Source organism: Dendropsophus ebraccatus, chromosome 1 (genome assembly GCF_027789765.1).
Source record: "Dendropsophus ebraccatus isolate aDenEbr1 chromosome 1, aDenEbr1.pat, whole genome shotgun sequence".
Taxonomy (NCBI): Eukaryota; Metazoa; Chordata; class Amphibia; order Anura; family Hylidae; genus Dendropsophus; species Dendropsophus ebraccatus.
The window spans coordinates 210,062,737-210,084,968 of record NC_091454.1 but is presented as its reverse complement, the minus strand read 5'-3'; the positions used below and the strand labels follow the sequence as shown (position 1 = coordinate 210,084,968).

General features: G+C 44.4%; 1 protein-coding gene across 1 annotated transcript in view; it reads right to left on the bottom strand.

The window, feature by feature from the left end:
• COL5A3 (collagen type V alpha 3 chain) overlaps nt 1–8,246 on the bottom strand; it is a 129,673-nt gene extending 121,427 nt beyond the window's left edge. Inside the window, exon 1 of the mRNA XM_069946380.1 lies at nt 8,019–8,246. Within this exon, the coding sequence (XP_069802481.1) occupies nt 8,019–8,106 (88 nt within the window). The 5' untranslated portion in view covers nt 8,107–8,246. The remainder of the gene's footprint in view (nt 1–8,018) is intronic.
• Between the last annotated feature and the right edge of the window lie 13,986 nt (nt 8,247–22,232).

Sequence of the window (22,232 nt, the reverse complement as noted above, 5' to 3'; positions counted from 1 at the left end):
TATGGAAGAAGGAATTTCTTTTTCTCGGCTTCATGACTCAGAAATTTTGCAATATCAGAAGATGGGTGAGGTCCTGAATACGTCTTACACTTAAAGGGGGACTCCACTTTTCAAACCTGTGACCTGTTGGGCTCAGTGTACACAAAACGGACGTCTACCATAAAACATCTCAACTTCTTTCTATGCTGAGATCTGATCATTCTGGTAGGCCTGAGGCTGCACCACTGACACATTCTGATGACATCACTCACCCTGTCAGGTTCACTGTTGCCATGGAGACCTATTGACCAAATACAAGGTCACGCACATTCGCACAGGTCATAATTTCCACCCCAGTTTGTCTTCCATATATTTTCTCTATAGGGGATAAGAAGCTGTTTGCTTTAGGTTCGACGACTGGAATCCCACCGATCCCAAGAACGGACACCAGCCCATAGAGAATGAATGGAGGGGAGGCTGTAGTGGCCCCACAGGCATGGTGAGCGCTCCATTGTGGAGACGATTGTGCCTCCATTCTCAGGATCAGTCGGGGACATCTTCAATCCAGACATAATAATCTGAGGTTATCACCATTGGGCAATGTCTCCTCCCTAATAATGAAGTCATCTGGGAGCTTGCAGGATTAGAAGTGAAAGGGATTATCCAGTATTAGAAGAATTTAGCGGCAGAAAACAGCACCACCCCTTTCCTCAGTTTGTTTGCAGTATTACAACCCAACTCCATTCACTTCAATGAAGCTGAGCTGCAATACCACATCCAACCTGAGGACAGGGGTGGAGCTGTTTTCCTAGGCCTCGATAACCTCTTTAATTGTTATAATGGGAAGAGTTTTCCACAGTGACCCATTAGGAGGCTCATAATTTAACGTAATTGGTTGGATTAGACAAGCCCTTTTTACACTGGCTAATAGTGGGAAATTTTTTATCACCTCAAATGCCAAATATACACAAAATATTTAAAAATCTTAAAGCAAATGTACGATTGGGTGCAAAAAAAAAAAAGTACTGCACCACCCCACGCCAACGACAGCCTATTGATGTAGAAATCTTAAAGCTATGTACCTGCTGGTAAATTCACTTTAAGAAAGAAAAAAAACAACTAAGAGCCTGGGGGTGCTGTTGCATTGAAGTCTATGATATAGAATAGCAGATTGCAGTGGTGAAAACTGGTACTGCGTGTTTAAATTAAATTCACAATAAATGTTAAATAAAATAAAATAAATAGATAAATACTACAAATAAATTGGACAGCCCCAATATACCCGGCCCAGTCTATGACGTAACTAGGAACATAGTCTGGAAGGGTTGACAGCTGGTGGGTTTATCCCATACAGTGACTGGTGGGTGACACCTGCACACGTCTCACATTACACAGAAGTATCCATCCAAGATTATAAGGGGTCAGGGGGAAAAATCTTTCATCTCCAGTAGGAGGAGAAGTCTTCATGTTCTTGATCTTGCATTGGAGAAAACAAGAACTCTGCAGCATCACCTCAGGAGAAATGAAGCATTACAGGGTGCCCATTCATATCAATGCAGGGCAGGACAGGACTGGTCCTCCAGAGCAAGAGACGCTCTTTGTGAACACTGTCCACAGTAGCCAAGAGAAGAGGATAGTGAACCCCCTTCTATACACTTCCTAAAAGGGTCATGAAAAGGCGTTTTCCACATTGGATAAGTGATTAGATAAGTAATCCATCCCCACAGAGGGTTCCATCAAGAGAAATAGCAATTGGCACGAGTGTCTGCGTAGCTATAACCGATAGACTATTTCAGAGTATGCTTATACAAATGGGGCGCTCTCTTCTTGACAAAACTTGTATAAATCTTCGCATTTTAGAAAACAAAAAAAAAAGTTGAAGGGCACTCACCATAAGATCTTCCAACTTTATTGTAGATACAGGTAGGTTAAAAATCCTTTCACAGTTGAGCAGATGGCATTGAGACAGCCTCATGGTGCTGGCGTCTTTGCCGTCTGCTCAACTATAAACAAATTTTTACCCTATCTACAATAAAATTTGAATATTTTATGGTGAGTGCCCATCAACTTCTTTTTTGCCATCCCCATAGAGAACAATGACATTTTGCAACCTCTACCAGCCAATAGCACCAAGAGAAGAACCGTGTGACCCAGGGGGCATCAGTGACTGCGGTCAGTAAGCGCCATGGTCCTCACTTATGAGCAGGTGGATGCCCCCAGCTCTTCTTCTTTTCCCTCCATATTCTGGAATGTAACCCCCCCCCCTCACACACACACACACACACACACACAGATCACAGATAAGACCTAAAGCCTCTGATCCCCCGCATAGTTAACAACCTGGAACTTGTTAAATGTTTCATATTTCAGCCCTGTCCACACTCCAGTCTGCCACTTTCACAGGTCCTCCGTACTCTCCACAGTAATGTCTCCACCAGCAGTGATGGCGGGATGATATGTGACTGGGGCGGCCTAGATGTGAGTGACATCACCAGGCTGGGGGCAGTGATGTCATCAGACAGAGGTATCCCGCCCCTGTTGTCTGGACTACAAGGGGAGACACCTATAGATAAAAACTACCATCTGAATGGGCAGAGGACACCAATAGACATAGTCCAGGGGTCTACAGAACATTGCAGGTACCTAGACCGAGTATTCTGACAACAAGGATGTCACCTAGCACCAAAGCTGATTACTCCATGCTATATGATTCCTGGATGAACTACTACAGCTCCATCTAGTGTAATAACATCCTGGTATAGCAGTCATGACACCATCTAGAGCTCAACTACACTAGAGCTCCCTGCACTATATCCCCCTAACTTAGAGCTCCCTGTATTATATCCCCTATACTAGAGCTCCTCTCATTATAACTCCCAGGTATTACAGCCCCCCGGTGTTATACTCCCCCCCCCCTACACTAGAGCTCCCTGCATTATATCCCCCTACACTGGAGACCCCTGTATTATATCCCCCTACACTAGAGCTCCCTGTATTATATCCCCCTACACTAGAGCTCCCTGTATTATATCCCCCTACACTAGAGCTCCCTGCACTATACCCCCCTACACTAGAGCTCCCTGTATTATATCCCCCTACACTAGAGCTCCCTGTATTATATCCCCCTACACTAGAGCTCCGTACACTATATCCCCCTACACTAGAGCTCCGTACACTATACCCCCCTACACTAGAGCTCCCTGTATTATATCCCCCTACACTAGAGCTCCCTGTATTATATCCCCCTACACTAGAGCTCCCTGTATTATATGCCCCTACACTAGAGACCCCTGTATTTTATCCCCCTACACTAGAGCTCCCTGTATATATCCCCCTACACTAGAGCTCCCTGCACTATATCCCCTACACTAGAGCTCCCTGTATTATATCCCCTACACTAGAGCTCCCTGCACTATATCCCCTACACTAGAGCTCCCTGTATTATATCCCCCTACACTAGAGCTCCCTGTATTATATCCCCTACACTAGAGCTCCCTGTATTATATCCCCCTACACTGGAGCTCCCTGTATTATATCCCCCTACACTAGAGCTCCCTGTATTATATCCCCCTACACTAGAGACCCCTGTATTATATCCCCTACACTAGAGCTCCCTGTATTATATCCCCTACACTAGAGCTCCCTGTATTATATCCCCCTACACTGGAGCTCCCTGTATTATATCCCCCTACACTAGAGCTCCCTGTATTATATCCCCTACACTAGAGCTCCCTGCACTATATCCCCCTACACTAGAGCTCCCTGCACTATATCCCCTACATTAGAGCTCCCTGTATTATATCCCCCTACACTAGAGCTCCCTGTATTATATCCCCCTACACTAGAGCTCCCTGCACTATATCCCCCTACACTAGAGCTCCCTGCACTATATCCCCTACACTAGAGCCCCCTGCACTATATCCCCTACACTAGAGCTCCCTGCACTATATCCCCCTACACTAGAGCTCCCTGCACTATATCCCCCTACACTAGAGCTCCCTGTATTATATCCCCCTACACTAGAGCTCCCTGAACTATATCCCCCTACACTAGAGCTCCCTGTATTATATCCCCCTACACTAGAGACCCCTGTATTATATCCCCCTACACTAGAGCTCCCTGTATATATCCCCCTACACTAGAGCTCCCTGTATTATATCCCCTACACTAGAGCTCCCTGCACTATATCCCCCTACACTGGAGCTCCCTGTATTATATCCCCCTACACTGGAGCTCCCTGAACTATACCCCCCTATACTAGAGCTCCCTGTATTATATCCCCCTACACTAGAGCTCCCTGCACTATATCCCCTACACTAGAGCTCCCTGTATTATATCCCCCTACACTAGAGCTCCCAGTACTATATCCCCCTACACTAGAGCTCCCTGTATTATATCCCCCTACACTAGAGCTCCCTGTATTATATCCCCCTACACTAGAGCTCCCTGTATTATATCTCCCTACACTAGAGCTCCCTGTATTATATCCCCCTACACTAGAGCTCCCTGCACTATATCCCCCTACACTAGAGCTCCCTGTATTATATTCTCTACACTAGAGACCCCTGCACTATATCCCCCTGTACTAGAGCTCCCTGTATATATCCCCCTATACTAGAGCTCCCTGCACTATATCCCCCTACACTAGAGCTCCCTGTATTATATCCCCCTACACTAGAGCTCCCTGTATTATATCCCCCTACACTAGAGCTCCCTGTATTATATCCCCTACACTAGAGCCCCCTGCACTATATCCCCCTACACTAGAGCTCCCTGCACTATATCCCCTACACTAGAGCTCCCTGTACTATATCCCCCTACACTAGAGCTCCCTGTATTATATCCCCTACACTAGAGCTCCCTGTATATACCCCCCTACACTAGAGCTCCCTGCACTATATCCCCTACACTAGAGCTCCCTGTATTATATCCCCTACACTAGAGACCCCTGTATTATATCCCCCTACACTAGAGCTCCCTGTATTATATCCCCCTACACTAGAGCTCCCTGTATTATATCCCCCTACACTAGAGCTCCCTGTATTATATCCCCCTACACTAGAGCTCCCTGTATTATATCCCCCTACACTAGAGACCCCTGTATTATATCCCCCTACACTAGAGCTCCCTGTATTATATCCCCCTACACTAGAGCTCCCTGTATTATATCCCCCTACACTAGAGCTCCCTGTATTGTATCCCCCTACACTAGAGCTCCCTGTATATATCCCCCTACACTGGAGCTTCCTGTATATATCCCCCTACACTGGAGCTCCCTGAACTATACCCCCCATACTAGAGCTCCCTGTATTATATCCCCCTACACTAGAGCTCCCTGTATTATATCCCCCTACACTAGAGCTCCCTGTATTATATCCCCTACACTAGAGCTCCCTGTATATATCCCATTACACTAGAGCTCCCTGTATATATCCCCCTACACTAGAGCTCCCTGCACTATATCTCTGCTACACTCAAGCAGCTCGGCATCACAGCACCATACACTAATATACCCCTGTGTCCTGTTACCCCACATTATATCCCCATACTAAAGCACCCCCTTATTTGAGCCCCCTATAGTAGAGAACCCCTTTAATAAAGCCCTTTTACACTAGAGCCCCCCTAATTCTAGCCCCCCCCTACCATACAGCACCCCTTCATTATCGTAGCCCCCCCCCCCCTACCATAGACCACCCTTACATGACCCCCCCTGCACTTGAGCTGACCTGCATTACAGCCCCCTGCCAGCCTCAGGCAGCATATACAGCTCTGCTGTGCCAGAACATGTAGTGGAGCCTCAGACATGTAATCTTGACCTCTGGCTTGAACTTCAGCTCGGAGGCTTTTACTAGTCCCACTGACATCATATCGCTCCAGCTGTGGTGAACTACAACTCCCAGCATGCCCTGACAGCCTGGGAATTAGTAGTTCGCAGAACTATTCGAAGCGTCCTGAATTGACATATGTAGCAGCGCTGAGTTTGTTGCCTGCCACAATTTATTGTACAATCACAATATGTGTCTTGTACATGGGAACAGCCGCTATAATGTACAAAGATAGTATAACCAGTTATTTGTCATGTTCAGCTCTGCTACATCTGTATCTATCGCATACTGACATCAGCTCTGCTACATCTGTATCCATCACATACTGACATCAGCTCTGCTACATCTGTATTTATCGCATACTGACATCAGCTCTGCTACATCTGTATCCATCACATACTGACATCAGCTCTGCTACATCTGTATCCATCACATATTGACATCAGCTTTGCTACATCTCTATCCATCACATACTGAAATCAGCTCTGCTACATCTGTATCCATCACACACTGACATCAGCTCTGCTACATCTCTATCCATCACATACTGAAATCAGCTCTGCTACATCTGTATCCATCACATACTGACATCAGCTCTGCTACATCTCTATCCATCACATACTGACATCAGCTCTGCTACATCTCTATCCATCACATACTGAAATCAGCTCTGCTACATCTGTATCCATCACATACTGACATCAGCTCTGCTACATCTGTATCCATCACATACTGACATCAGCTCTGCTACATCTGTATCCATCACAAACTGGCATCAACTCTGCTACATCTCTATCCATCACATACTGACATCAGCTCTGCTACATCTGTATCCATCACATACTGACATCAGCTCTGCTACATCTCTATCCATCACATACTGAAATCAGCTCTGCTACATCTGTATCCATCACACACTGACATCAGCTCTGCTACATCTGCATCATTCTATCTATTTATATTTCAATGTATCAGTTGACAAACACTCTATTGTCTGTAGTTTTGCATGGGACTGCAGGTAAACATACGGCATGTTCTTACTATAGTAAGTTACGCAAATACCACACCTCTTAATAGCTACAACACGCTGTTAGCTCTGCTACATCTATAGCTATTGCCATATGTAGTTTTGCATGGGACTGCAGACTGCATTTTCTTAGGTGAATTATCATGATGTAACTATAACAGTGAAAAGACACATACATAGCTCTGCTACATCCATCTGAGTCTTATTCCAGATTTAGCATCATATACTGTAAACTGCATTCAACTCTGCTACATCCTCATAATTCTTATTAGTTTATATACAATGTCTTATCTGAGGTTTTGCATGGGACTGCAGGTAATTTTGCCTCATTTTAACAATGATGCATAAATGTTTCATCCCCTATTTGTTAAAGGAATATTCATCTCTAATACATCTTAAATTCAGATGCAGCAGTGCTGAGTTTGTTATGGGTAAAATGATTATAATGCATCAATTGGTGCAACACTGAAGAAATGACAAATACAGCTCTGCTACATCTCTCTAAGAGAAGTTATATCACAATGTGTTATCTGTGATTTTACATAGGACTGCTGGTCTACCTGGTGCAGTAGAAAATAGATGACAAATACAGCTCCGCTACATCTATGAGAGACAATAGCACTGCTCTAGTGTTATATGTGGATTTACATAGGACTGCTGGCGTACCTGGTACAGCATCAAATAGATGACAAATACAGCTCTGCTACATCTATGTGAGGCAGTAGTGCTTTGGTCATATTACAATGTGTTATCTCTGGATTTACATAGGACTGCTGGTGTACCTGGTACAGCATCAAATAGATGACAAATACAGCTCTGCTACATCTGTGAGAGACAATAGCGCTGCTCTAGTGTTATCTGTGGATTTACATAGGACTGCTGGCGTACCTGGTACAGCATCAAATAGATGACAAATACAGCTCTGCTACATCTGTGAGAGACAATAGCGCTGCTCTAGTGTTATCTGTGGATTTACATAGGACTGCTGGCATACCTGGTACAGCATCAAATAGATGACAAATACAGCTCTGCTACATCTATGTGAGGCAGTAGTGCTTTGGTCATATTACAACGTGTTATCTCTGGATTTACATAGGACTGCAGGTGAACCCCCTCCAGTGCATACAGCTGTAACCGACTCAGCTCTGCTACTCCCAGACTCCCATGACCCTGCGCCCATGCAGTACCTGTTCTCTGTGTGCAGACTCTCTGCAGGACCAGCAGCAGCAGTACGGTGACTTTCCAGCAATCCCATGATAGTTTCCACCTTTCCATAGTGCAGGGCAGGAGCGAGTCTCTATGTGCTAGATATGCGCAGACACAGGCGGGACCATAGGGCTGTAATCACACTACTAGGTATCCATGTGTGCGGAGACCAGGGGGAGAGATGAGTGCTCGCCTTAGTCCTGGTATCAGTTTTCTTGCAGTCAGTTCTGTCTGGCTGTGTGTCCTCTTCTGTCTGTCCCTCCCTCCTCCTCGCTCTCCCTCTCCTCACCCCCCTTCTCCTTCTTCTATTCATCTAGTACAGGCTTTTCGGCCTCCCCCCCCCCCCCCTCCTCCTCCCATGTCACCTCATCCTATGGCTCCTCAGTTCTTGTTGCCCTCTGCCTTGTATCTCCGACACTTCTTCACCTCTCTGGTGACACCTCATCTCATGGCTCCAGCTCTTCATCCTTATCCACCCCGGATTCCTAAAGTCCAGCAAGAATTCAACCTAAAATTGCCTCTTTGGACAATTTTTTGTAAATTTTCTATACATTTTTTTCAAAAAGTTGGATCGGTCAAAAGTAAACAGGTGTTCACAGAAACACAGAAGATTGTCGGCAGCAGAAGACCACCTGGTCCATCTAGTCTGCCCTCATATCATTTCCTTACTGATTAGCTTAAAATTCAAAATTCTTAAAAAGTTTACATTCAGTTACTGTAGATTTACCTACCACCTCTGCTGGAAGTTTGTTCCAAGCGTCTACTACTCTTTCAGTAAAGTAATATTTTCTTATGTTGCTACTGATCTTTCCCCCAACCGCTAGTTGAGGGTAAAGAGAGATGAGAACATTTCCAAAAAATCCTAATTCTATAGAATTGTCAATTTGAATTCAAACCCGATTTGACTGATTCTCAAATTTAATTCATACAAATATAAAATTTAAAAAAAAGAAAAAAAAAAGATCAATTGTGAATCACTTCTACTGGTAAACCCTATTGGAGCTGACTCACTTTCGTACATTTTCAGGGTCATGCACACGTATTATTTCCCGTCTGATGGATGTGAATGAACAGGCCTAAAGCATGAGGCACATCTGTAACTATCAATTGTTTTTATTGCATTTGGAAGCACAGGGGGCAGGTAGTTATTATTATCACCTGGGAACGCAGCGGTTAGACCGGTGCTGGGAATGGGAATCATCTCCACTCTATCATTCACCATAGTTTTTTTTACAGATTTCCTACATTAATGGATTAATGAAGGATGTGTTTTTTTATCAGAAAAAATATGCTGACTAAAGGGGCACGCCCACTGCGGCAGTAGTCGTAGTCAGACGTTATTACATTGAATTTGAAATGGAGGTGAATATTCTCCACTTTATTTCATGTAGGGTGCATTCATTCTTAAAAAAAAAGAGTCCTCTCTAACTGTACAGGCCTTGTCACTGATAAAAAGCCATGTTTCCGCATAATATTATTATCCTGAGTTGCCTTCACATACCTGTTCAATTTACACTCATTTAATTTATCATTCATTCATTCATGTAGTTAGTTCCTCCATTTCTCTTTCTTTCATTAATTTGTCCTATTAGTTTAGGTTTTCGTTTTAGTTTAGTTTTAGTTTATTTATGCCTTACCTGATGATCTCATATTTATTCTGCTCCATATGTTCATTCATTCATTCATTCATTCATCGCATATATCATATATACAGTATCTAATGGACCTACTTGTACTTTATCTGATTATTCAGTTTCCTCTAAATTACTCCTCTTTTTAACAATTGTCCATTCATTCACCTTCCCTCTTTTTGTTTGTACTCTCAAATTCATATCTACCATTTGGGTTCATTTAATCGTTGAATTAATTGGCATCTGATCACCTTTCATTCATTCATTTTTTTTTTTTTAAATCAGTGCTGTATATATTGCTATTAATTAGTGATGAGCGGACGTTCTCTGAACCCCAACTCTCGGCATTTGATTTGAATCTAGAAAAACATGGAATGATCGGCTGTATCCATGTTTTCCTGGCAGCCCCAGGGCAGCATCCTACTTCTCCTGATGCCGGGAGTTTGAGCTCGGAGAACATCGCCAAACCCGAACATTTCAGCAAGTCCACTCAACATGACTATAAATACATAAGAGTCTATGGCGCAATACGATAATGAACTAATTTATTCATCGCTTTTATTAATTCTTTCATTCATTTGTCTCTCTATTTCCCTCCTCTGTTTCACTCTGTTAACAACTGTCTATCATAGTTCCCTTCTGGTTCATTTATTCATTCATCTATTTGTCCTCTCTCCCTCCAGCCTCTCCTTTTTTTGAACAAAGCCTAATTTAATTTATTCATTACATGATATTTTATTTATCATTCACCTGTTTCATTAATTTATCCATTTGTCAGTTCATTCATTCATAAATTTATATTTCTATTTGTTTATTCATTAAGCAAACTTTTATCCTCCAGTTCTCTGTTAGTTGACTGCCTGTACCAATTTGGACGATAAATAATTCATTCATATATTTGCTCCTTCATTCATTTATCAACCCCTTTTCCTTCATTCTTTCATTCATTCATTCAAGTATATTTGTTCATTTATGTTTTGTTTTTTTTTAGTTTTCTGTTGTTACTTTCCCTCTTTGATTTAGGATCCATTATAAATTCATCCATCTATTTGTTCATTCGTTCTTTCAGTAATCAATTCATAAATTTTTTTCTTCAACCTTTCTTTCTTTACTTCTTTGTCATTCATTTACATGTTCAATTCAGCATTTCTTTTTTTATACATGGTCCATACTTCCATTCATTTGTCAAAAAATGTATTCATTCCTCAACATACGTTTCTCTGCCATAAATTAGCCTGTTTTATTAAGATAATATATTCAGTCATACAGTCATTTGTTCATTCATCCATCCATCAACCTTTCATTCAGTAGTTATTTGTTATTTTCTTACCTGTTCCATTCATTTATTTACACATTTGTCCACATTTCCATTCATTTGTTGACATGTTTTGCTATTCATTCATCATGGTTTTTTTCTTTAGTTCTTTTTTTTTATATTTGTTACCCTGTTTTAATCTAATTAAATTAAGTAATAGTAATTGATTCCTTCATGCATTCAATGTTTATCTATTCATTCATTTACCAAGTTTTCACCTAGTTCTTTGTCATCGACGTGCATTTATGCATACCTTTGTCTTTCTTCAATTAGTTCATTTGTACATTCATTCATCAATTTTTCCTCCCCTAATATTTTTTTATTTGACATTTCTAATTCTTTATTTTATTCATTTATGTTTGTTCATTCATTCACCAACTTTTCCTCCCCCACCTCTATATTTGTTTGCCCCATTCATTCATACATTCGTCATTCTTCATTTCATTCATTTACTTGTTCATTCACCAACTTTTCCTCCCCTCATTGTTCGCCCCATTTGTCATTTCTTTCATTTATTTGTTCATTCGCCAACTTTTCCTCCCCTAGTTCTATACTTGTTTGCCCTATTCATACATTTATACATTCATTATTCTTCATTTCATTCATTTATTCGTTCATTCACCAACTTTTCCTCCCCAAATTCTATATTTGTTTGCCTCTTCCATTTGTTCATACATTTGTCATTCTTCATTTCATTCATTTGTTCATTCACCAGCTTTTCCTCCCCTAATTCTTCATTTGTTTGCCTCATTCATTCATACATTCGTTATTCATCATTTTATTCATGTATTTGTTCATTCACCAACTTTTCCTCCCCTAATTCTTCATTTGTTTGCCTCATTCATTCATACATTCGTTATTCATCATTTTATTCATGTATTTGTTCGTTCACCAACTTTTCCTCCTCTAATTCTTCATTTGTTTGCCTCATTCATTCATACATTCGTTATTCATCATTTTATTCATGTATTTGTTCATTCACCAACTTTTCCTCCTCTAATTCTTCATTTGTTTGCCTCATTCATTCATACATTCAATATTCATCATTTTATTCATGTATTTGTTCATTCAACAACTTTTCCTCCCCTAATTCTTTATTTGTTTGCCCCCTTCGTTCATTCATTTGTCCTTCTTCATTTCATTCATTCATCCATCTATCCCCTTTTCCCCTCTCATTCCCTGTTATTTCTTTGCCTATTATTCATTCACTTGACTCACTGACCCACCTTTCCTCTTCTGTTTTTTTCTTCCTCCTCAGCTACATATTTTGCTGTCCCTTAAGATTCCTATGTTTTTGCCAATGCAATCTCCAGGACAGCTGCTAGTAATCTGCAGGCAGCGCAGTGTTTACTAACCGGGTTTTATACGCCATCTATAGGATTTTATTAGATTTATAAAATGCGGCTCTCATGTTACACTTGTCACTCCGCATTATATGTGTAGTTTATTTCATTCCCAGATCAGATTGCTGTAATCTGGCCTCGGGGTCGCAGAACTCCACATAATCTGAGAATATACAGATCCAATGCTCGATTACCAGAACACCACAGCAAGTGTTAGGAGTACAGCTAGAAATTCGTCGACTGCTGAATTATGAATGCAGCTCTGGAGTGTAACACAGGTTGTCTAATTAGGAAAACATGACAAAGTGCAAAATGACTCCACTTTTTATGTAGATTAATTGTATTCATAAAGTGTAGAATGGTGTCTGGAGGTGAAGGTAAGCTGGAAGCCATCTCCCTTGGGTATCTGCACGTATAATATAAGTAGTTGAAGACTTTGACACTGCAAATGGCTACACCTTGTCAAACAGCAGTTTTGCAGATGACTTGTAATTTCTACCAGGACCCCCTCGAAATGGCCTTTTAACCAATGGGTTGCATACAGTAGTACTGGCACATACAGGTGAGGGGCCTATTCCACGGAGCGATAATCGGCCGCATCAGCCCGATTCGGACGATTATCGCTCTGTGGAATAAAGACAACGATCAGCCGATGATCGTGTCATCGGCTGATCGTTTATTTAGGTTCGAACCTAAAATCATCAGGCACCAACTGCACATCGCTGCGCGGAATATCGATGCGTGGCGGGCGACCGATGATTTCACAAGCACCATACTTACGTAAGCATGTTGCAGGTCTTCTCCTGCGCTCCTTCCTACTCCTGGTCCCGCACGCAGCAGCAGCTTCAGTGCGGCCTCTCTTAGCTGACAGACCGCTCAGCCAATCACTGGCCAGGACCGACACGGCCAGTGATTGGCTGAGCAGTCTGTCATCTCAGACAGGCCGCACCAAAGCTGCTGCTGCGCTCGGGATCGGGAGGAAAAAGGAGCGCAGGAGAAGACCTGTAACATGCTTAGGTAATGTATGGTGTTTAAACAAGGGCTGCAAGGACATCGGTATTGATGTCCCTGCAGCCCTCGCTAAACGATTATCGGACCGTGGAATAGGCCCAGTAATCGAGTGCCAATGTAGCAGATCGGCGCTCATTTACATTATCGGCCCGTGGAATAGGACCCCAAGTGTTTCTAAGTACTCCTAAAGCAAGGGCTTCCACTTCCAAAAGGGATGAGGATCTTTTGTCCCAGGGTCTTAACAGCATTATGGGCCCCTGGGCAGAGGTGCGAATTGGGCCCCACCCCCCGCGGCCGCCGCCATCAAAACCCCCCCATCTTTGCAACCCCGCCCCTAGCCAGTACAATTACGTACAATAAAAAATACAAATTATTGTTAACATAAACTTTAATTCGCAACACAGTCTCTCAGCAGCGCAAAAACAAAAAATAACCGTGCGTGCCGCACCAAACCAGACCAGGTTGGCTTCAAAGTATCCAAAAAACGCAATGGAGACAGCACTTCCAACAGCAATCTGCAGGGTTTATTGTCACACCAGTGCAACATGTCTCATCTATACAGAGGGGCAACAACATGACTATTATATATGAGAACCATGTTGTCTCCCTGTATGTATACTGTATAATATAATATACAGGGAAACAACATGGCTTTTATATATATATATATATATATATATATATATAAATAAATAAGGGCAAAACAACATGTCTCATATATACAGAGGGGCAACAACATGACTATTATATTATATATGAACCATGTTGTTTCCATGTATACAGAATACAGGGAAACAACATGGTTCATATATAATATAATAGTCATGTTGTTGCTCCTCTGTCTATATGAGACATGTTGTTTTGCCCTTCTCTATATATATGCCAGATAACAAGCAACAAATATTACCACCGCATACTGACTAACACCACCGCTGCTACTGACTAATCCACTGTACACAGATCACTATCACCTCATCCAGTCATATAGAGGTGGCCCCAGCTCTACACAGGTTCTGTAAACCATATACATTACAGTGCAGATACATCAAGTGACTCACATGGGACGTCTTCTCTGATCGGAGTTCTTCCCTTTTCATCTTCTTTTCCATTTGCCCTGTGCCATTATGAGAACTTCTCCGAGCCACGAATCTACAGAATCTGCCAGACAGACATATTAGGCTCCACACTCTGTCACCATCCTCATCTCTCTACACACTGCACATCTGTATTGGCCCCTTATAGATGGCTCCCCCTGTATTACCCCCTTATAGATGGCTCCCCCTGTATTACCCCCTAATAGATGGCTCCCCCCCTGTATTACCCCCTTATAGATGGCTCCCCCTGTATTACCCCCTTATAGATGGCTCCCCCTGTATTACCCCCTTATAGATGGCTCACCCTGTATTACCCCCTTATAGATGGCTCCCCCTGTATTACCCCCTTATAGATGGCTCACCCCTGTATTACCCCCCTCGTATAGATGGCTCCCCCCTGTATCCCCCCCTTATAGATGGCTCCCCCTGTATTACCCCCTTATAGATGGCTCCCCCTGTATTACCCCCTTATAGATGGCTCCCCCTGTATTACCCCCTTATAGATGGCTCCCCCTGTATTACCCCCTTATAGATGGCTCCCCCTGTATTACCCCCTTATAGATGGCTCACCCCTGTATTACCCCCTTATAGATGGCTCCTCCTGTATTACCCCCTTATAGATGGCTCCCCCCCTGTATTACCCCCTTATAGATGGCTCCCCCCCTGTATTATCCCCTTATAGATGGCTCCCCCTGTATTACCCCCTTATAGATGGCTCCCCCTGTATTACCCCCTTATAGATGGCTCCCCCCTGTATCCCCCCCCATATAGATGGCTCCCCCGTATTCCCCCCTTATAGATGGCTCACCCTGTATCCACCCCTATAGATGGCTCCCCCGTATTCCCCCATTATAGATGGCTCCCCCCTGTATCCCCCCCCTCGTATAGATGGCTCCCCCCTGTATCCCCCCCTATAGATGGCTCCCCCCTGTATCCCCCCCTATAGATGGCTCCCCCCTGTATCCCCCCCTCGTATAGATGGCTCCCCCTGTATCCCCCCCTATAGATGGCTCCCCCCTGTATCCCCCCGTATCCCCCCCCTCATATAGATGGCTCCCCCCTGTATCCCCCCGTATAGATGGCTCCCCCCTGTATCCCCCCCTCGTATAGATGGCTCCCCCCTGTATCCCCCCCTCGTATAGATGGCTCCCCCCTGTATCCCCCCTTTAGATGGCTCCCCCCTGTATCCCCCCCTATAGATGGCTCCCCCCTGTATCCCCCCCTATAGATGGCTCTCCCTGTATCCCCCCTATAGATGGCTCCCCCCTGTATCCCCCCCTATAGATGGCTCCCCCCTGTATCCCCCCCTATAGATGGCTCTCCCTGTATCCCCCCTATAGATGGCTCCCCCTGTATCCCCCCCCCCTCGTATAGATGGCTCCCCCCTGTATCCCCCCTATAGATGGCTCCCCCCTGTATCCCCCCCTATAGATTGCTTCCCCCTGTATCCCCCCCTATAGATGGCTCTCCCTGTATCCCCCCTATAGATGGCTCCCCCCTGTATCCCCCCCTATAGATGGCTCCCCCCTGTACAGCAGATAAAAAAAAACAAATACCCAACTCACCTACCAGCGGTCCCCCGTCGCTGCTTCCTCTCCTCTTCTGCCCCGGCTGATGCGTCGCTTCCTGGGGGATTCTCAGGGAGCGCACACATCCGGAAGCTCAGTGTGCGCCCAGGCCGGGACTTCCGGTACAGGAAGCCCCAGCGTCGCGCACTGAGGTTCCTGACGCGTGCGCTCCCTGAGAATCCCCCGGGGAGCGACGCATCAGCCGGGGCCGGATTTCCTCTTGCGACCGCAAGCAAGAAAATGCTTGCGGTCGCAAGAGAAGGGGAAGGGGGGAGCCGTCTTACCCATTGGGCATGGGAGGCGGCTGCCCGGGGACCCTTGCGTCCTAGGGGGCCCCTGCCCGCTGTAACTCTCTTATGTGTATCGGGCAGGGCCGGATCGGGACTGAACCTCAGTTCTGGCATTTCAGAGCACACAGGCCCACTTGCTTTGGGGCGCTCGCCTGGGAATCCGTGAAGGGTGTCCTAGATTCCTAGATGGCCCTGAAGCACTGGGCAGTTCAACACTGGTCTTCCGAGGGCCAATCCCGTTTTCCTCTTGGCCCATCTGACTCCTTCCCCCTACGGTAGTAAGAGGGAGTCACTGGGTCAGGAAGAAAACAGGACCAGGCCACAGGGTACCGGCCTATCTGGCATTTGCCTAAAATGCCAGATGACTAGTCCGGCCCTCAACAGGTAATTTCAAATGAGGTAAGGATTGGGCATATGTGGTGTCCCACCACGGGTGTTTTTTCTCTCTCACACCTGTGGCAAAAGTGTCTTACTATAGGTTAAGTGGTGATGAAGGTTTTTTAGAGTTTCACCACTAGATGTCAGTATTTTATATGTATGCTTTTATGTATTGCACAGCTGAAGTCAACAATGGGTTAATGTTTTCTCTGTACCATGTGCTTTTCCTAACCTATGGGAGATGCTCTTTCTAGCCTATGACTCTTGTTCTTTTCTTTGCACACATTCCTTTTTACCACTCACAGGGTCCCTTGTAGGACGTTACTTGGTGGGAGGAGGTGTAGCATCAGTTCTACCCAGATTCTCATGGGAGAAGGACACACAGAGCAGACGTCCCTGCTGTAGCCAGGCCCTGGCTCTGCCAGGACCCTTGTCTGGGGCCAGTTCAGTTCAGATAGTGTGTTCAGTGAGAGGAGTCTAAGACACACATGTATGCAGAAGCAACCAGAGACACTCAGTTCTTTCAGCCTATCTACTATATGTATTAAGCAGTGCTAGATACTACAAAGGGAGAAGAGTCTGGGATCATCCTAGCCCACGCTGTGAAACAGTCTAAAAAGTGCAGGGCAGTATCCTGATGTACAAGAGGAACTAGCCTGGATAGAACAAAGTTACCAAGAAGGTCTACGTATTCAATCTCGCAGTGCAGGTAATCGGGAAGACTCAAACACTTAGTTTAACCCAGATAACCACGGCTGGGGCTTGTATCACCCTATTAGGACGGGAAGCTCGACACTGTAGGGCAGAAGGTGGTCAAGCTATAGTCTATACACAGGTACAAGTAAACTTCTTACTCTCAAGTATCTCAAGCATCCGGCAGAGCACAGTGCTACATTGGGTTGGGACTCCCATGACAAACTCCTCTCCTCTATGCTGCTCCACTCTACTCTATGCTCTTCAGGCACCGCAACAACTACCTGTACTATATTCTACTCCTTCACGCAGCACAAAACAAGTCAAGCACTTAAATCTGTACAAAGATTATCTATTTGCTGCCAAAGTGTTTTGTATGATCCGGAGCCTGTACAGTAAAGTTGTTCTATTTTTTTTTTTTATCACTGGGACTCAGTCATCTTTTTCTCCACACCAGCACCTATACACACTGGCCGCACACTGTGTGTTATTTTTCTCCTTTCTGTGGGTGATGGTACCAATAGTCCGGGTGAGTCAGTTGCCACTCAGGACTACCGAGACAAGAGCCCAAGGGACCCATCACAGCCCAGCAGGTCACCGACCATTTTGGGGGAAACTACAGACCAGCCACACTAAAGCAGGAATACCACCACACCTGTATGCTGGACTAGCACTGGCGTCACAACACTACCGTCACTAGCCGAGTAGTATCGCAAGCCCGCGCACCACACGTATTAGATTCCAACTGTCTGACATGCCAGACAATCCCTTTAATTCGCCACTTCTGGCGTTTGTGCCATGGATTTGCCTCCTGTGCTTTAGGCTGGTTTAGATTTATGTTGATGGAGATGAATGCAAATGGAGCTTACTCATTGTTATCAAACTTTATACATTTTTCATCACTTTTAGGATCTCTGCTTGCAGCCAGGGAATTGATATATCCTTACCAAGTCATATATCACACAGCAGGGCACTGACTACAGCGGTTGCAACAGTCCCAATTGTAAGTGGGTCCCATAGTCTAGGAGGTCTAAGGGCTGCCTACCACATAAGGTATGAAACAAACAGGTGCCACGCAATCTCCAGCCAGTTCCCTTTATTGGTCCCTTTAAGATGCTCATACAGTTCATTAAAGGGGTACTCCAGCTAAAAGCTTTTTCCCAGTAATTGAAACAAATTACAAAGTTATACAACTTTGTAATATGCTTCAATCACTTATCTGCCCCCCCCCCTTCCTATCTTTTCCCCCCTCAATCCCCAACCAGGAAGTAAAGTAAACTCACTCTTACCTAATGACTGTTGACCCCAGGCTGTTCTGTGGCAGCCATTTTGTGACAATGACATCATCAAGAGGGAGGCGGGTCTAAGCCCTGTTAAGCCAGCCTCCCTTGTCAGATGACTCAGGTTGCTCAGCTCTGATTACCTGAGCAAGATGTAAGCCAACTAACAGTTTTATGGAGTCAGTTAGACATCACATGAGACAAAGTGCATCATGGGAAAGCCCAAACCAAGAAGCGAAGAGAAAATGAAGACACCAACTGGAGCTTCAGGGACCTGCAAACAGCCGGAAATATAAATGGAGACAGGCTCCAGGGAGATGGTAAATGTGAAAAATATGTTTATGATTGATTGATTATTTTTTTTGTTTAATCAGTGCCGGAGTACCCCTTTGACCCCTAGACGACCCTGGGCGTACAGGTATGTCCAGGGCTGCCTACGGGTGTTCAGAGCGGGGCCGTGCAGCGGGCTCGCTCTGAACCTCCGCGGTCCCGGGTGCCGCATGTAGCCGGGGATCGCGGCTATTTGCAGGCACAGTCTGATCGCCGTGCCCGCTAATTAAGTAATCGGATGCAGCTGTCAAATTTGACAGCTGCATTCGATTACCTTATGCAGCTGTTCCCTGGTGTCTAGTGGGGTGGATCGCTCCTCCAGGACAACCGATCCACACGCCCGGCTCGGCACTCGATTGCTTCCGACTGCAGCAGCCGAAAGCAATCCAGTGCCTATCTCATTGATCTATGCTGTATTACTATACAGCATAGATCTCAATGAGGGATCAGTGTACTTATACTAGAAGTCCCCCAGGGGGAATAACCCTAACCCCAGGGGGAATCACCCTAACCCCAGGGGGAGTCACCCTAACCCCAGGGGGAATCACCCTAACCCCTGGGGGGCTTCTTGTATAAGTGTAAAAGAAAAAAAAAAGTGTTGTTTTTAATAAAAAGCCCCCTCCCCTAATAAAAGTTTAAATCACCCCCCTTTTCCCATGTTATAAATAAAAATAAATCAATAAATAAACATGTTTTGTATCGCCGCGTGCGTAATTAATCACATTACTGATCTCGCACGGTAAATGGCGTAAGCGCAAAAAAATCCCAAAGTGCAAAATTGCGCATTTTTGGTCGCATCAAATCCAGAAAATTTGTAATAAAAAGTGATCAAAAAGTCGTATATGCGCAATCAAGGTACCGATAGAAAGTAAACATCATGGCGCAAAAACTGACACCTCGCACAGCCCCATAGACCAAAGCATAAAAGCGCTATAACCCGCCTGGGAATGGAGCGATTTTAGGGAACATATATTTGTTAACAATGGTTTGAATTTTTTACAGGCCATCAGATACAATATAAGTTATACATGTTATATATCGTTGTAATCGTAACAACTTAAGGAACAAATATAACAAGTCAGTTTTACCCCAGGGCAAATGGCGTAAAAACGAAAAAAACTCAAATAAAAGAAATGCGTTTTTTTTTTTCAATTTCACCACACATATAATTTTTTCCTGGTTTCGCAGTGTACTTTGCAATGACAGGCTGAATTTTTGCATAAAGTACAATTAGTGACGCAAAAAATAAGGAGGAAAAACGAAAACGCAAAAATCAAAATTGGTCTGGTCCTCTAAGGGTTAATATGTTTCAGAGGAAAGGACAGTATATGGGGACAGGGGCATAGTTCAATTGGGGGGCACAGTGGCCCCTTTATAGGGACAGTAGCACAATATATGGGCAAAGCGTTACAGTTTGGGGTACAATGACATCATTATATACTTGAGGGCAAAGCATGTGGAAGCTTTGTATCAGGTCACAGTATTGTATTCAGGGACAGTAATTCTATTTAGAGGATACCTTTAATGACAGTGTTGTATGATGAGAGCACAACATGTGGCATTATATGTAGGAAGCACAGCATGGGGCAGTATTATATGTAGGGAGCACAGCATGTGGCAGTATTATATGTAGGGAGCACAGCATGTGGCAGTATTATATGTAGGGAGCACAGCATGTGGCAGTATTATATGTAGGGAGCACAGCATGTGGCAGTATTATATGTAGGGAGCACAGCATGTGGCAGTATTATATGTAGGGAGCACAGCATGGGGCAGTATTATATGTAGGGAGCACAGCATGTGGCAGTATTATATGTAGAGAGCACAGCATGTGGCAGTATTATATGTATAGAGCACAGCATGTGACAGTATTATATGTAGGGAGCACAGCATGTGGCAGTATTATATGTATAGAACACAGCATGTGACAGTATTATATGTATAGAGCACAGCATGTGACAGTATTATATGTAGGGAGCACAGCATGTGACAGTATTATATGTATGGAGCACAGCATGGGGCAGTATTATATGTAGGGAGCACAGCATGTGGCAGTATTATATGTATAGAACACAGCATGTGGCAGTATTATATGTAGAGAGCACAGCATGTGGCAGTATTATATGTAGGGAGCGCAGTATTATATGTAGGGAGCACAGCATGTGGCAGTATTATATGTAGGGAGCGCAGTATTATATGTAGGGAGCACAGCATGGGGCAGTATTATATACAGTAAGCACAGCATGTGGCAGTATTATATGTAGGGAGCACAGCATGTGGCAGTATTATATGTAGGGAGCACAGCATGTGGCAGTATTATATGTAGGGAGCACAGCATGTGGCAGTATTATATGTATAGAGCACAGCATGTGGCAGTATTATATGTAGGGAGCACAGCATGTGGCAGTATTATATGTATAGAGCACAGCATGTGGCAGTATTATATACAGTAAGCACAGCATGTGGCAGTATTATATGTAGGGAGCACAGCATGTGGCAGTATTATATGTAGGGAGCACAGCATGTGGCAGTATTATATGTAGGGAGCACAGCATGTGGCAGTATTATATACAGTAAGCACAGCATGTGGCAGTATTATATGTAGGGAGCACAGCATGTGGCAGTATTATATGTAGGGAGCACAGCATGTGGAAGTATTATATGTAGGGAGCACAGCATGTGGGAGTATTATATACAGTAAGCACAGCATGGGGCAGTATTATATACAGTAAGCACAGCATGTGGCAGTATTATATGTAGGGAGCACAGCATGTGGCAGTATTATATGTAAGGAGCACAGCATGGGGCAGTATTATATGTAGGGAGCACAGAATGTGGTAGTATTATATACAGGAAGCACAGGATATGGAAGTATTATATATAGGGAGCACAGCATGTGGTAGTATTATATGTAGGGAGTAGGGATGGTCCGAACCAAGTTCGGTTCGGGTTCGTACGAACCCGAACCCTCGGTAATGATTCCTGCTGTCTGCCCGCTCCGTGCAGCGGGCGGATACAGCGGGAGGACCGCCTGGAAAACAGGGATACAGCCATAGCCATAGGCTGTATCCCAGTTTTCCAGGCGGTCCTCCCGCTGTATCCACCCTCTCCACGGAGCGGGCAGACAGCGGGAATCATTACCGAGGGTTCGGGTTCATATGAACCCGAACCTCCAAGGGTTCGGACCATCCCTAGTAGGGAGCACAGCATGTGTCAGTATTATATGTAGGGAGCGCAGTATTATATGTAGGGAGCACAGCAT